Genomic DNA, 16,837 nt, shown 5'->3' on the forward strand with positions numbered 1-16,837 from the left:
TCTGCTTAAAACCATCTAGTCATATTTAATAAACTCAAAAATGCACCATGTTGTGGTGGACTGGAGATGGGCAAAATCTTCTAACTTACCAAAAAAAAAAAAAACCCGACCCAAAAAAACAAGAGAAAAGAGCTTGAAAACTGCAAATTTGTCCCATTACTCCCTGACAACACAGTAGCCAGCTTTGGGAAAGTGGTCTCAGACCATGCATGGTATAAAGGGTGACCACCTCTTTCTGTGAATCTCAAAGTCATACTCGGGATATAACCAGGGAAGAAAGGGAAAGAAAAATCATACATAAATTGCATAACCATGTGATTACTAATGAAATGCATTAAATACAAACACATGACTTGGCTTGTTTATCAGCACTGTGAGCTTCTTGTTTTTAATAGAAATTAAATTAATTGCTTAATATACATAATGTAGTGTTTACTTTCCAGTCCAGTAGCTTTTTAACATTTACTTTCAAATCCCATGGCAAATACTGTACAACCTCAAAATTTAGCCTGATGTGTGAACTATATCACCACCAGCAACATTAACACAAGAAGAAAGAGTTGGGCTTAACCATCAGCTAACAACATATAAAAAAGGAAACATCACACAGACCTGCGGTGGTATCAACATGCATTACCAGGCCAAGGTCCAAAGTAGCTAAACACATACTGTTTTCTAGCAAGTTGGGAGGACACATCAAAAAGGAACCGGGGCAGGGGTGACTTTTAGCGAGATCCGTAGCCATAGTAGTAAGGTTCATCAGGGCGGAATCCATAAGCTGTGGCAGGGCGTCCAAGGATGCCAACTGGCTGGCCAAAACCATCCACTCCATGACTAAAGGAAGAGGGAAAAAAATCACAGTTATTATGTCTCAGCGCAAAGAAGAGGTCTGGTATTTTACGATTCCAAGGTTCTATTCCTACTGGTGATACTTATCTTTGGACTCATTAACTGACTCATTTTTTCTCTGCTCGAATTTCTTTGTTCATTAAATGTACATGATAAAGCATAGCTTCAACAATTTAACTTAAGATTTTATATTCCAGAAAGTATCAATAGCTTTCTTCTAGTGGACAGAACAGAAGCAAGTGCAGGAAAGGGAGTTTTGTCAAGCTGTACTAATAATATATTGGCCCACATGAAGCTGGCATTACTAGCCAACTATTAGTATATCATGTACAATGTTGAAGGGTTGCAGCTCTCAGCAAAGGAGGGCTAAGTCTTACAATAAGACAATGGAATGAGGACTAGGACAAGGAATTCTGACACTCAGACCTCTGGAAGTTGTGGTGTGTGTAATTTTTAAAGCCTGTTTAATGTTTAAAGCATAATGTAATGAAACAGTAAATTTCTTCTTGTGACTGATAAAAAGAAAAACGTTGATTCTGGACAAATTCATTGCATGTTAATAACCAGAAACCAAAAGCTAATCTGCTATGTGGCAAACATGGAAAACCTAAAGGATAGAGAATTTTGTTATTTTTAAAAGAGATCTCTGATTATCAACAAATTATTAGGAAATGAATCTGTTCTCCTGATTATCAGAACAATCAAAGAAACACACAGCAATGGGGCAGAGTATTCACTGTGCCAGGCAAATGGAGTGGTTACAACATGCTCATGCAGAGCTCATGCAGTGGGTTCTGGCACAGCTGTTACCCTGCCCACCCTCCACCCTTAAAAGAAACCCACTATAGAAAAACTCAGACTTACAGAAAAATATGTAAATGAATTATTTTATATTGCTTAACATCCTGCTGCTTGGCCCTCACCATAAGAAAAACTTGTTAAAATACTAACAAAAAATCCATGCAAAAAAACATTTTCCCCCCTCCCCCCTCCACACCTTAACTAAGAAATCCTTGTAGAAATAACAATGACAGGGGTACGGGCTTTAAAAGAAAATTTCTATCTTGGGGTATGGACCATGACGGACTAAATTTTACATACCAAGTAACATACAAAATACATCTCCCTCTCATACTTCTCTGTTTTCAGGGCTCAGGGGAGTATGGTTTCTGATGTAAAACAAATTATATATATGCCCCAATATAGGCTATGCTTGCCCCTTATATCTGGCTTTTCAGCATGTTCTGTAATGTATTTTTTTCTTTCCTTTCATAGTGATCTTATGACCTATATTTCACACCATGTTTATTTGTACATTTGCTTATTCTGATAAATGTTCTAGAAAATTAAAAAAGTTTCTCTTTAAAATATGGAATTTTAAAAAGTTGGTAGAATCTAACAGTACGATTTTTACTATGACTTGGAACCAGTTTTCCCCCTTACACTCATCCCCTGACTCTGGAGCACATCTCTAATTATTTTAAAAAGGCAACAGGAAAATATGATTTTAAAGATTCACTTTATGGATAGTGATTTAGAAATGCATCTATCCTGGGAGTAAGTCATCACACTGCATCTTTTTACTAGTAGAGAAAAGACTGGTCTACTCACAACAGAAGGGAAATAGGACTGTGGAAGAGTGCTAAAATACTTTGTTCTAAGGCACTACTATGGATAAGAAACATGCACATGGTTAAATTCTTGGTTACTAAAGCATTGTTTATATAATTTATAGTTTATCCAAGTGCCTCACTATACTCTCTCTCTCTCTCTCTCTCTCTCTCTCTCTCTCTCTCTCTCTCTCTCTCTCTCTTTCTATTTTAGCTACTAACTACATTTTAACATCTTTACTAGAGGTTGTATATAGTCAGAGAAGTGTGAAACTCAAAGTAATTTTGCTACTTATTAGCAACAAATGATTAAAATTTTAATGGGAATAAAAGTTTAAAAATAATTGCCAAAATACATTTTGGGAGATCATCTATTCACGCTGGGGGATAGTGGCTTGGAGTCTAAAACTTGGCTGTGTGACCCTGGACAAGTCACCTCCTCTGTTGTTTAAGGAATTCTCTACAACTATAAATTTCAGGCAAGGTGTCCACTGTATCACTAGAAGGAGTTTCCTCATCTGGGAATTAGTTCCTTTAGTAATGAAATCTCAGTCTCAGTCTCTGTCTCCTATTTATTATTTCTAGGATTATTCTTTTAAAGATAATTTAACCCTCATTCTCAATGTCTGGGTCTCAGACTTTGGGTTCCTTATACCTGGAAAATATCATAAATCAATGTACTTCCTTGGAAGTATTGAGAATATAACCCAAATAATATATTGTTCATTAGAAGAGGTAAAGCCTCAATAGGTTTTTTTTCTTGATATTTAAACCTGAGTATAGTGACTGTAAAGGGAGAAAAAGAGGACCTTCTTAAAGCTAAAAAATGATACTTCAACACCAACTACATTATCTAAAATCTAATATGTCTAAGAATATAAATGTATATCCCAGTTAGTCTACAATTTACATTATAAATTAAGCCTTAGAAGTCCAGTTGGCATTGAACTAGCAGCAGACTAATTAATGACTTAAAATTTTCTCTAAAATTAAAAAGGCTGAAATATTTGCTTAAAAAGACATTTATTATGATCCTAAATCTACAGTCAACAGAAATAATTTGAAAAAATATTGCACACATACATATATAATATACATGTATGTATAAGTATATGTATGCTTGCAACACAGAAAAACAAATCCAGACATTAAAGAGGCCTTTTTACATGCAGCAGCACATTGCAAGGAGGGATACCAGCCAGTGATAAGGGCAGGGGAAAGGTGAATGAATCTATGGTATTCTTAGCCTCTTGCCAAATGTCTTTGCCTGACTTCTATAAAAGGAGATCACCTACCTCAGCTGTTTGTTAGGCTTATTTAGTGCATATTTGTAAAGCATTTCGAAATCCTTGGATGAAAAGTGCTGCATAAGCGAAAAGCATTATCATGTTATTAATGTTAGATTACAGTGACTATGGATTTCTTTTCTACTTTTATAATCCCAAGTCAGTGATATAAACACAAAACAAATGATGAGTATTAGGCATCTTAGTGGATGCTAGGAACAAACATAGATAACTGACTTCAAGTCAATTCTTGTTGAATTTTAGGACAAGAGATCTTCGAGATTAAGGTGATCATCTAGAGTCTTCTGGAACAATTCCAACGACAGGCTGGTCCCAAGTCCACCCTTCTACCAATTACATTCTGAATGTCCCCTGAAGGAATGCATGCTGGAGAAGTCCCAGAAAGCAGTTTTCTCCTACCTCTCCCTTCTCCCTACATACAGCTGGTAGCAGCAGCCTATCTATGGTGATTTGAGTAATCCCACCTACTTGCCTTTGACAAAATCTATGGTACAGAAGAAATAATTAGGAAGTCTGGTAGCTCTTCAGCAGATTCCTTTCCATCAAGGTGGTAGGCAATGAGATTGGGTGTCATATCTGAACCTGAAATTAATACAGGGACTCCTGTGCAGAAAAGAGTGATGGGTTCCCTTCTATTCACTGGCAAATTTTTGTGAGGCCAGAGGTTTAGAGGGATAGGGGAAGAGGGATCTAGGTCTCATGAGAAGAGTTCCCTGCTTTGACATTTTACAATTTAAATTATAATGCAGGGGAAACTGTGTTCTGAAGGTCTTCCTGGTTGTGGTGGTAACTGTGTCTTGAAAGTCAGAGCAAGATTTTCCCTGGTAGAGAGACCTCATGAGAGAGAATCCTGGGGGATCTACGGACGGAGTTGACAGGTTGCTAAAGGAGAATCCACCACTGAGGGTAACACCTGAAACTACTTGCAGCAGAGGAGGGATCTGTTTGTTGGTAACTGAGGTGATAGAGACTTTTGGGAGAGGGTTGCTTCCCAGTGGGCATCTGCTACTTTCCTCTGCAAGCTTCTGGGTTGGCTTGTACAGCTCCACCTTCAATGTGGTGGGTGTGGAGGTGTGACTTGGACATTAGCGACTGGCCTTGTCTGCTGTTACTTCATTGAATTGCTGCCTAAATTAGGATTCCTGATGTCCTAGACCAGACCACAGAGTGAGCTGAAAGCCCTTTATTTCTCATGCTGTTCTTTGGAGAGGTCTGAGAGTTGAGGATCAGAGAAAATTTCTACTCACCCTCTTGTTGGTCGCATGACCCAGAATTGTGATATAATGCTATTTTGTTTCCTTCTGCCTCTTGATACAATTTTTTTTAAATTTTGTGACTATCTGCTTATAAGTGGGGAGTGGCAGTATCACTGGAAAGGGGAACTTTGCAGAGATTTCTTCCACTTCCACTTCTGTATTTCCCAAATTCTACTGGTTAGGAATATTTGAATGAGGTCGACTGTTAATATTTCTGGCCTAAAGGGAAGGTGGAGAGGGTTCAGGTGGTCAGCTGTTCTCTCTTCCAGGTTTCTAGCACATACCTCCTCCCCCAACCCCCACCCAAGGGAGCCCGCCTTGGACACTATCACTTTACTAATATTTCATTTGTTTGTTTGCTTTTTTTCAGCAGTTATGTCATATTGTTTGGTTTATGTTAAGCTTGTTTGTCATCAACTGATGCTGCTGCATCTTTTTCATTATTTCTGGACTCTTTCCCCCCTTGTATTAATATAATTATTTTTAGCCCGATGCAGGAATATATCTATGCCTATTCAAATTCGCCTTTGGCCATTGAGCCAGCCTGTCAGCATCTTTTTGATTCCCTTCTTCCTAAGACAAAAACTTGTGTCAATCTTTCCATATGTAAATGGGGAACAGTGAAACTTTTAAACTTCATTTGAATAATATAAGAAAATAACACAGTGCTACAGTACTTTAGATTTTTAGAAAAAAGAATATAAATTCACAGTGATTCTTCACAGGAGATGACTTTAGTCTAGAGTAGAGGTATATAAACAGGCTGCCCTCAGGAGGAATGGGGCCCCTTCGATACTCCTGAGTTTGTTCTAAACCAGATTAAAATGTCATTGTGAAATACTTAATAAAATAAAAATACAATCAAACATAGGTAACATTACATTTTAAAACTAAGTCAACAGCAGGCAGGGATCCTTATGGACTGATTAGTGTTCCACCCCCACCCTTTCACCCCCATTTGAGTTGGAGACCATTCTTATAAAGCAGGGCTTCTTAAACTTTTTCCACTTGTGACCACTTCAGTGCTTCTTAAACTGTGGGTCATGACCCCATATGCGGTCTATGGTGTACTCTGATTAACCTCTATAGTGCCTCTAGGCTGAGTTTTCTGGAGTCAGATAGGTAGTACTGTGAATACAGTAGCTTGGACTTGAGTTCAAATCCAACCTCAGATACTTACTAGCTGGGCAAGTCACTTGACTGCCATCTACCTCGTTTTTTTTCATCCATAAAATGAAGTTGAAGCCTCTGAGGATTGTTTGTGAGAATCAAATGAGATTATATTTGTAAAGTGCTTATTTCGCATGGTGTGTGGCACACAGTGGGCGCTTAATAAAAGCTTGTTTCCTTCCTTCCTTCCATAAGAAACTATATGCCAATAGTGTGCTGAGATAGCGCAATCACTTCTTCAATTGTTTATTTGCCAGAGGACCGAAACTAAAGCATTTCAGAGTTAGGTACCTTAGATACCATTTAGTTCAACGAATAATACCTGAAGAGGAATCCCCCCTTACAACCTATGTGATAAGGGGTCAGTCAGCCTCTGTCTGAAAACTCCCAGTGAGGGGCCCACTGCCTCCTGGCATGGCCCATGCTCTTAGGGACCCCTCACAAGGGGAGGATATTTTCCCTAGATTTGTCTCTGCTGCTTCTAGGATCACTCCTCATTCTGCAGTCTGAGGTCAAACAAGTCTGATTCATCAGTTATCTAGTCTTCCCTGCACCTTCTCTTTTCCACAATTTCTTCATCTGACCCTCGGATGACACGGACTTAAGGTCCTTCACTATCCTGGTCAGGCTCCTCTGGAAACTTTTCAGCTGATAAATGTCCTCCGCAGAAGTGAACACAATACTCCAGATGCGCTCTGGACAGTCTCTGTACAGCAGGACCATCCTCCTCCTAGTCATGGACACTAGGCCTCTTTTAGAGCAACCCAAGATGATATTCGCCTTTTTGCTTCTGCTGACTTTTACTGAGCTTGAAGGTCACTAAAACCACAAGTCATCGGTGTTGTTTTTCCCAAACAAACCGCTGTCTAATCACACCTCCCCTATCTGCTACATACAGAGTTGAGTTTTTGAATACGAGTGCCAGACTTTGTTTATTTCTTCTGGATTGCATCTTATATTCTACAAGCATTCATTAGACATAATATTAGTTTAGATCCAATGATGCAGCCTTGTCAAGACTTTTGTGGATTATGACTCTATAATCCAGTGTTAGCTACCCTTTCTAGCCATCTGCAAATTGGATAAGCAGATCTTAGGGAGATCAAATAAAGAATAAAATAAAATAAAGCTTAAATCTTATTGATTAGGGAGTTTACTTTTTTCAGTGTTAAACTTCTGTTTTAGGGTTGATGTTTTTGTTTTGCCCTAATCAAAGACATAAATATTTTTAAAAATCTATGATCATATCATTGTGGATACTCTACCACAACAAATCACAATCCCACTAAATCTTGGTAATTTGGTTTATTATGTTGTAGGTGAGAAAATGTAACACCTGGAAGAGAATAGGTAGGTTCTTTCATAACAATCTGTCAGTGAGTGCTTATAGTCTCTCCATCTTGGTGGAACTTTCCAGAGATTATATTCTGCACGCATGGCCTCAAAAAACCCAGGGTCATTTATATGCCATGATTAAGTATTATAGAAGTACTTTAATGGAAGCAAATACATGAACCTCTGAAAAATGAATGGCATTTTTTTCCCTCTTTGAGGGAGGCATAGGGAATATGAGCAATTTCATTTAAGACAAATTCTCATGAGTCTTAAATTTATACTTTTACTAATATTTAAGCCCTAGAATCGTTCAGAGACTTCCAAATGAGTTCTGTGTTCACATAAAAGAGGTTGGCCTAACCAGCCATACAGGAAAAACCAAGTAGATAAAGAATGCCTATTGTCCAGACCATGAAATACTTTTGGAGAGATGATCTATAGAGCTCATCCATCAGTACACAGATTTATAATTGACACCGCAAATGGACAATAACCTGGATCCAGAGTTAAACTGGAGCAAAGTGGACTGAATAGCTTTTGGGAAACTGAATAATTTTTAAAAAATAAATCTAAGCATCTTTCGGATAAAGGCCCATCTTTTAAACACAATCATTCTGGTGATGTTATATGGCTTTAAATCAAGAAATACAAATATTTAAAAAACTGCAGTTGAGGATCACCCAGAGAGTAACGGAAAAGAAGTTCATGGTGGGCATCAGCTGGCTCTACCAAATTATAGATGTGAAATTATGAGGGAAAAGTGATATGAAGGATGCCATCAGAAAAATGTATAATTGGAAAAAAACAATGAACTGGTTGTGTGGCAAGAATACAAGGAACTTGATGGATAGCTTGCTTGCTTCACTGGCATCTACGCAGCATGGCCAGGATGGGAGCTAGGATGTGTGGCACGTTAGGTACACTCCAGTGCTGAGTTTATAGGAAATAATGGACCAGGGTTGTGCAGGATGGAGAGATAGGGGTAGCTTCCCCAAGTCTTATAAATTGTGCTTCCAAAACATCTGCTTATGCAGCCACTGATCTAGTCAGGCTTCAACACTTCTCAACTGGACCAGTGCAATAACCTCTTGACCAGCCCTCCTAACTAGTCATCCAAGCCACCTTCTACACAGGGCCCGAAGTGAAATTCTTCAAGCATAGGTCTTACCATGTCAGTACCCTGAGGGCTCAACACACTTTAGTGGCTTCCTAATGCAAACTCCTCTGATTGGCACTTATAGCCCTACACAACCTGACTGTCACTCATGTCTTGTCAGGCTCATTTCCATTTCTAGTTTTCCTGCCTGATGTTCCAGTCAGGCTGGCTTTCTTGCTCATCTTCACACATGACATTCCATTTCCCATCTCTGCTTTCACATGGACTGTTACCTATGCATAGAATATCCTTGCTCATTTCTGCCTCTCACAAATAGTAGCTTCTTCAAACCTGATCTCTGTCCCCTCCCTCAGGGTTCTACAGCTATCCCTGAAGAGGCAAAGGTGATTCTCTAATGTTTTCACTGATGTGCTTCCCCCCCAAGACTATCAGCTGAGAATCATTTATTCAGCAAGTAGGAAGTGGCTTTCAGAAAAGGAGTATTTGCTAAAGCTGTAAAGTGAGAGCAGCCGGTACAGCCTCCCCTCCTCCCCTCCACCCCCAAGCAGTCTGTGGTACCCTCTCTCGCAAATGCATACAGGGTCCAGAGAAAGCAGACTCAAGCTTCAAAAGCACATGTGACAAAGGGGTAATTCACAGCTCCTGGCTTCTTCTCAACCAAGGGCTGCTCAAGAAATTTCCTTCAAGCATGATTCGTGAATCTGCATCTGCCTGTGCCTGGCTCCCATGAAGACAATGCCATCATTTGCGGATGGGGCTAGGCCACCAAAGGGAAGATGGGAGGGTCCACAGTCCTTTGAACCCTTCAAAGTTCACAAGGTCCTCCTCAGGTTAAAGTGGGAGAAGAGAGGAGGAGAACTGGCTAAGGTTAAGGCCTCTCCCATTTAGTTCTTCAAGGATATGTTGGAAAGCCACATTTGTTTCAGTGTCTTAAATGACTCTAATTCCCTTGGGTGTGGCCACATTTCTTTGGCTTACCCTAACATTTCTTGTGTAACTTTTCACATTTTGTCTAGTCTACAACTGACTGATTATTTTAATAGTTATGTGAAGTGGGATTGGGATGATTTGAGTAAATATCAAGACTAAAGATAGAAATTCTAATGCGTTTGAATTTGTACTTTCACTAGTCTTTAAACTCTAGAACCTTTCACTCTTTCAACCCCACCTTCACATATACACCCAAGCTGCCCCAAGGACAGCTCCATGTCTACATCAGATGTATTCACATACACAGTCATACACACAGACACACACACGGGAGGGGGTGGGCAGGTAGAATGATACTGTAGATACGGAGATGTCCTTGGAGCCAGCATGACTTTGGTTTTAATTCAATTTAATTACTAAAAACCACTACTAACACATGACTCAAGCAAGTAGGTTTCAGGCCCCCAAGACTATCAGGTGCAGCATAACTGCTGATCTGTGTTAGGAGGGGAAACTTCCTCCCTGGAAATTCTCTATATCACTAAAAGCATGTGCCGAGACCTTTTCTGTACACACTCACATGTGTCTGTGTTGTTTTCCCCTGGACAGCAGGAACTGCTTTGTTTTTGCCTACCTGGCCCACAGGTGCCTAAGTCTTTGTTAACCAATTATCATTGGAAGGAACACTCAACTGATGATCTCCTAGACCCCCTGGACAGTGGAGTACAGGGTGGGAACACAGGGACAAATGAAAACGGTCTCTAGTCTGACACGTGCATCGGCTAGCCATTGAGTGCACCCAATTAGCAGAGGATAGGAATAACTTGGCTTTGGAGGCATAGAAGCTAGATCCAAAATGAAGTTCTGCCCCTTCCTACCTGTGTGACCTTGTAAATCTCTGAAGCCTTTCTGCGCTTCATTCCTTCATCTATAAAATGAAGAGGTTGGACTCAATGACTGACCCTATGATCCTCCTCTGATATGAGACCACAGCACTTCACAGAAATAACCAGCAGACTGTGTGGCATCTTTCTGGATATAACAATGTTCCCCTAGGGCAGGAGTGGGGAACCTGCAGTCTCGAGGCTACATGTAGCCCTCTGGGTCCTCAAGTCTAGCCCTCTGACTGAATCCAAACCTCACAGAACAAATCCCCTTAAATAAAAGGATTTGTGCTATAAAACTTGGACTCAGTCAGAAGGCTGCACCCAAGGATCTAGAAGGCCACATGTGGTGTCAAGGCCACAGGTTCCCCATCTCTGCTCTAGATGAAATCTTTATTTTAAATGAGAATGTCTGGGGATACCGCTGGGGCAGTAGAAGAAATTTGACCAAACCGCCCCCCCCCCCCAACCTAAATGATTATAATTTATAATCTAACCACTAGATGGAGTAGTTACTCCATCTTTACTACAACGTGCTTGAAAAAAGTTTCCGAGGCAGGATTCTCAAATCCAAACAATTCCTCAACATACATAAATTGATAAAGAGAACGAGCCGTAGTTTCCATTACTTTTTCTGCAAATCAATGTCTTTTTTATACAAATGTGAAAGTAATTTAGGTACAGATCTCTGGAATATCAATCTATCAGTCATTTCCAAAAAGTTTTTTGGCTCCAGGGTTCTAGAAAATGTCAAGAGTGGAAGATCAGCGGCTGATTGTTTTGGACACTTAAAAAAACTACACTGATGCATGATAAAATACTATTGCAAAACAGTGTCTAAAATTTCCATTTAACATCTGTTAAAGAGAATCTATCTGGCATATGCATGCTGTATGTAAAGTATCTAGTTATCATACATATTCGTGCATATACATATACAAGGTATTTCCTTAATCCTATGCAAAGGCAACCTGTCTATAAGTCTAGACTTCAAATTCTGTACTTTGGGCAGAATAGCAACCCAGACAGCAATCATACAGTCTTCTCCCAAACATTTTCATAAACATTTCACAAGCTTGACTTCAAAGATCTTCACAAGAAACAGAACTGAAATTTACCTTTAGGTGGATGCCTTCAAACTTAGCTGTTCTTTTGAAATACTAATTTGTACTAATGATGATGGTTATCCTTCTAGAATTTCAATGAGATTCTGTATCATACTTTTTTATGCCTTCAGGATAGAATTTACTAACTTTATAGCTCTATTAATCAAAAATTTTTCATACTGGAGTTGGAAGAAATAGTGACAATACAAAGTAACTGCAGATATTAAAAGTTTTCTTGGCAGCTACTGTTAAAGAAAGAGTTGGAAAATATCTTGGAGATTATCTAGCCCAACTCTCATTTCACAGATGAGCGAAAACTGAGGTCCAGACGAAATCAAGTGACTTGTCCAAGGTTACACTAGGGTGTAGGCATCAAAATGGATTCTACCTCAAATCCTCTGATTCCAAATCCACTCTCTTTTATTACAAGAGGTGTTCAATGCCTGTCCGGTGATAAATTCAAAACAATTAATTACTAAAAACCATGATGGGTCCCAAGTTTCTCACAACATTTTTTTTTAAAAGTAGGCATATGCCAATTTGGGCTTATACTTTTTGAGCTAATTGTGACAACTTCTTGACATTGGCCATCTTATCCTGTCAGGTAATGTCTCATTTTATATCAGTAAGGTACAAAGGTCAGGATAACACTTAAGACTGCTTAAGTAACCCCTGAGCTGGGTGAATAAACCCTCTGAATCATTAACAAGCCATCTGGATAATGGTTGCTTGTCCTTACTAGTTCCATATTTACATAATTCGTCATAGTACTTTTCTTTCTTTTAAAATACTGAATTTACTGGAATAAAATGGTGCTCTCAGCTTAAAAAAGAGGCAAAGGGAAAAGTGGCATTTTTTCCTTCCTGATTGTTTAACCATACTATCTGGAAATGAATGGGTTAAACATTGAACACTACAACTAATTACTATGTAATGCTAACCTCAGCTGCTGGTTCATTTTGAGACCCTTTAAAATATGAACTGTGTATTTTACCCCTATGCACTCTCTTAATGATTTGTTTTTTTAGACTGAAATCACTTCCAGCCATCAGTTATACTCGCGGTCTCTACAGATGCACTTTTCCAAGCACAAATATTTCTTTTTCCTATTGGTCTGCCAGCCCTGTCAGAGCAAATTTCACTTTAAACTAAATGCTATGATACTTAAAACCTCTTGGATTACTCAGGCTGCTAGTGTGATCTATGACCTTCCAAGAATGACAGCTGAACTTTCCAATTTGCTTATATTGCTGGGGAACTAGAAAGCACATGCCAAAGAGGAAAATGTTCCTAATGCTGAGCAGCAGGGAGGGTTCTTGGCTGGGGAGGGGAGAGGATAGAGAGAACTATTAAGTACTAAAAATATTAATAAGAAATGCTCCAAAGTGCATGACCTCACACATAATTCAAAAGTTAATAGAGTACTAAAAATCCTTTAGTCCAATTAAAACATGCTTAATGATCCTGCCAGTGAGTAAAACTCAAGCACCTCCCCCAGAGTTGTATCTCCATGTGATAATACAATGTCAAAGTGAACAAGCTCAAGTATTTATAGAATCTCAAAGCATCGTGACAACTAATAAGTCGGGGGCTTTGTCAACTCCCCAACTTCCTTTAAAAAACAGCCAGAAGTCCTCCACGTGTACAGAATCAAAGTGGGGACACGGTGCAGGTCTCTTGAAGGCTATCCTTTTTGACACACTACATGACTCTCTTAAATGAAAGATTTCTGAAGTCCCACAGTGCAAAACTCATGCCACTGAAAGCCTGAAAAACACACATGTTCATATTCCTTGGGCATGTTGATTAAGTAATTCATTTTCCTTCACCGATTTAGAAGGAAAAAGCCTTGGATTTTTTTTTTTGGTGTAGGAAAACACTGGTAATCATCTTAAGCAAAATGGTTAACGTAAAGTTTTCATTTCTCACAATTTATGCCATTTTCTATTCTTCTTATCTCCTTTTTTATTCTATAAGCCTCAAGATATATTTCTGCTATGATAAAAATATCAGCTGGCTGAAAATTATTGAAGACTTTGTTTTCCCAGAGAAATCAAAATAATACTTTCTAGAACTGTAAGCAAGCCACGTATTTTAAACACATAGCTAGAGTTTGTATAAAACAATTAAGATTGCACCTCCCCACACACACACAAAGCACCTGTTTTTAAACAGCTAAGCAACTGTGACTCAAATTTTCGAAACTTGAATCCAAATCAAATCTACAATCCCAAATCTATAAACAACAAGACATTTCCTTACACTTCTCGTTTTTCAGTTTATTTAAAAAATATTTCTGGTGGGCAGTTTTGGTCAGAAATCTTTGATACTTTCAGTCATACTCTGGTATGAAAGTTACATAGGCCAAATGATATTTCATCTGTGCCTTTTACCCCTTAATGTTATAAAATAGTTAACAACTTATTTACCATTGATCTCTGCCACTGGAACTCAGGCTCTAAACTGGCAATAAAAATAGTACTAAATAGTAGAGAATGAAATGCATCTCTAGTCTTCAAAAAATATGTAATATCAACTATACTAAGGGACAAATAAACTTTCTGCTGCACTGTAAGTCTACAGAAAGGTAGTCCGATAAATGGAATTCTGTTCTTTTCCCACTTGAACCTATAGTGCCAATACCCAATTCAATGATTAAAGTGAGTAAATATATTTAAATTGTGGTCCCTAATAGACTAAGTCCCTTGAGGGCTGAAATTGTATCATTTCTCTAGTAAGTAACATCTTCCTATAATACCAAAACACTGCTAGACACTCACTGGGTACTTGGCAAATATTAACTAAATTCAATATGGGCTGATATATGGCTGAAATTGTCAAACTTGCAGTATGCTAGCCAACCATTGGACAAAAATCCTCAGTGCTCCCAACCAAATTAAAATCAAATTTGGAAATGTTTAAGCAAAATAAATAAAAATACAACACTATATATATATAAAAATAAAATTTGTGGTTTTCTAAGTCCCTCAGGGCTCTATTTCTATTTAAATTTGACATTACTGATGCATACAATTCTTACCTTCTTTTCTGACCTGAAATCTGATTACCACATTTAAAATAGAACTTAAGTGTGTTTCCAAATCAGTTTGATGGCTAAAGAAATGCTATGCTAATTTACCTCATCCCTTTATCAGTTACCCTAATCTTTTGGGTGAAGAGGTATCTTACCGTTTCAAAATTTAACCTTAGAATCTTAGATTATACGTGCTCATGTTTCTCAACTCCTTCACCTCCCGAATTGGTTATGCTACTTTATTAAATCAACCTAAGCAGCTACAGTACCTACTAGTGCCTAAGTATCTAACAATATACTAATTTTCTAATCTTCAGTTAATTAATGCAATTTAGTGGCTTGAGAAAAAGAAAAGAGACCTGGATGTAACTTCCAGTTCCATTGAAAGGCTGCCTGTGTTGGATAGGTCACTTTCTTTGTCAATGTTTTTATTTCTTCATTTGTAAAAATGAAAGTGTGCCCTCTCTTCAATTCTTCCTTCCTATGAGAACATTATGTTTGCAAAGCCCCTTGAACAAAAGGTAAAACACTACAGTACACATTTAGTATTCTTAACAACATATGAAAATCATTATGAGTTCTTTCCTAACAACATCTAGGAGAAGCTGGCTCCTTGTATAGAATCTAGACAGTTAGGGGATACTTCATAATGCCTGGCATGCTTCTTACACATGCTTTCCGTTTGTCTGCCTTCACAGAGCCCCTACATAATTCACAGAGATCTATGGGCACAAAAGTATACACATAGTTGCTGCACTAAAAGAATGCCACTGCCAATCATAGCCTCTGCCTTATCAAAGTGGCACTGAACTGCCTGTCCAACTGAATGAATTCTGTAGAAATCTTTTGAGTTTCTAGCTTATGTTTGAGTCAGATGTCATATTCCCTTTAAGGAAAAAAAAAACACTTGAACAGAATCTCTTTGGATACAGGATCCTTGGCATATTTCCTATTCATTTAGTACCTGAAAGTTATTAAAAAAGTATAGGCTCAGCACAAGGTCTTTGCTGCTCTATGTAAAATAGACATCTACCTCATCTCTGTACCCTATACTGTTTTTTTCAACTTCTGCCTTCTCTAGTGGGGCAGAAGAGACTTTGAGGGTGAAGGACTTATGCCCTGTGTTGCCCTTGTCCTTGTGTTACCTATACTGTCTTAGAGAGTGTGTCACACTGAGGATCTGGTATTTGGGACATGAGAGCAGAGCTGGGAACATGTAAGGGAGGAACTTTGATGGAAATTTTACAAATGAAAAGAGGATTTTGGAGGGAGGTTGGGATAACATCATAGATTATTGAGGTTATCCTGTAACGCAGCACTAGGCAAAAGGGAGATGTATCTGTCCTCATTTCAAATTTGAGAACTAAAGAATGCTTAGTGGTCAGTGAGAAAACAATTGTGGGGGATACATGTAGATGGCCTGCAATGATTTTTCCTTGGTAGAAAAGACAAGCTGCATCTGCAAGAAAATATGGTCTGTAAGTTAGTAAGTCTTTGTCTATTCAATAGAAAGGGAGTTGAAATCACACTTAAAGAAAAAGTCATCAACTAGCTAGAAATTCCAAAATGAAGTTAACTTTTCACTTCTAAAGCCTTAAGTAATGTCTTAAGAAATTTTTTTCTGTATTGACCTTTTTAAAGTTTTTTGTTTTATTTTACCCCTTAAAAGAGTATTATTATGAATTTAATTTGATCCTCACAACAACCTTGTGAGGTAGTGTTACTATCATTCCCATTTTATAGCTGAGGTTGAGAAGGGTTATATGACTTGCCCAGGGTCATAAAGCTAAAGAAGGATCTGAGGCCAAATCTGAACTCAGGACTGCTGATTGTAGGTGTGACATTCTATAGTCCCCCAGTCAGTCAACAAGTATTTATTAAGCATTTAGTATGTGTCAGGCACTATTCTAAGTGCTGGGAATACAAATACAAGCAAAAAGAAAGATAACCCCCTAGATATTTAATAACATAAATGTTAATTATATAAAATTATATTAAAATGTTGAGATAAACACATGTAACTTAACAGGTATCCTTTACAAGAGCAAAAAGATTCAGTTTAAGTAAAAAGTTATAAAGGAAAACTACCATTAGAATAGTTATTTGCCCCATTGTGTTCATGAAGTTTCCTCCCGATTTCTCCTATTTTGGAGATTTAAAATTAGCCACTTAGACTAGCTATATCAATTTGTATTCCTTTTACATGATTGATTTGCCATTTAATTTCTGACAGGGCAGT

The 16,837-nt window shown here is 38.2% G+C and overlaps 1 protein-coding gene across 2 annotated transcripts in view; it reads right to left on the reverse strand.

Moving 5' to 3' along the window:
* Positions 1-357: 357 nt before the first annotated feature.
* KIFAP3 (kinesin associated protein 3) overlaps positions 358-16,837 on the reverse strand; it is a 212,944-nt gene continuing 196,464 nt past the window's right edge. The window contains exons 20-21 of one of the 2 annotated variants that reach the window (XM_036756447.1): positions 3,755-3,822; positions 358-834 (exon numbers count right to left, since the gene is read on the reverse strand). In XM_036756447.1, the coding sequence (XP_036612342.1) occupies positions 3,777-3,822 (46 nt within the window). In that variant the 3' untranslated portion in view covers positions 358-834; positions 3,755-3,776. The remainder of the gene's footprint in view (positions 835-3,754; positions 3,823-16,837) is intronic. The other variant, XM_036756446.1, reaches the window with a different exon arrangement.

The sequence above is a fragment of the Trichosurus vulpecula genome, chromosome 4 (assembly GCF_011100635.1).
Source record: "Trichosurus vulpecula isolate mTriVul1 chromosome 4, mTriVul1.pri, whole genome shotgun sequence".
NCBI classification, from domain to species: Eukaryota; Metazoa; Chordata; class Mammalia; order Diprotodontia; family Phalangeridae; genus Trichosurus; species Trichosurus vulpecula.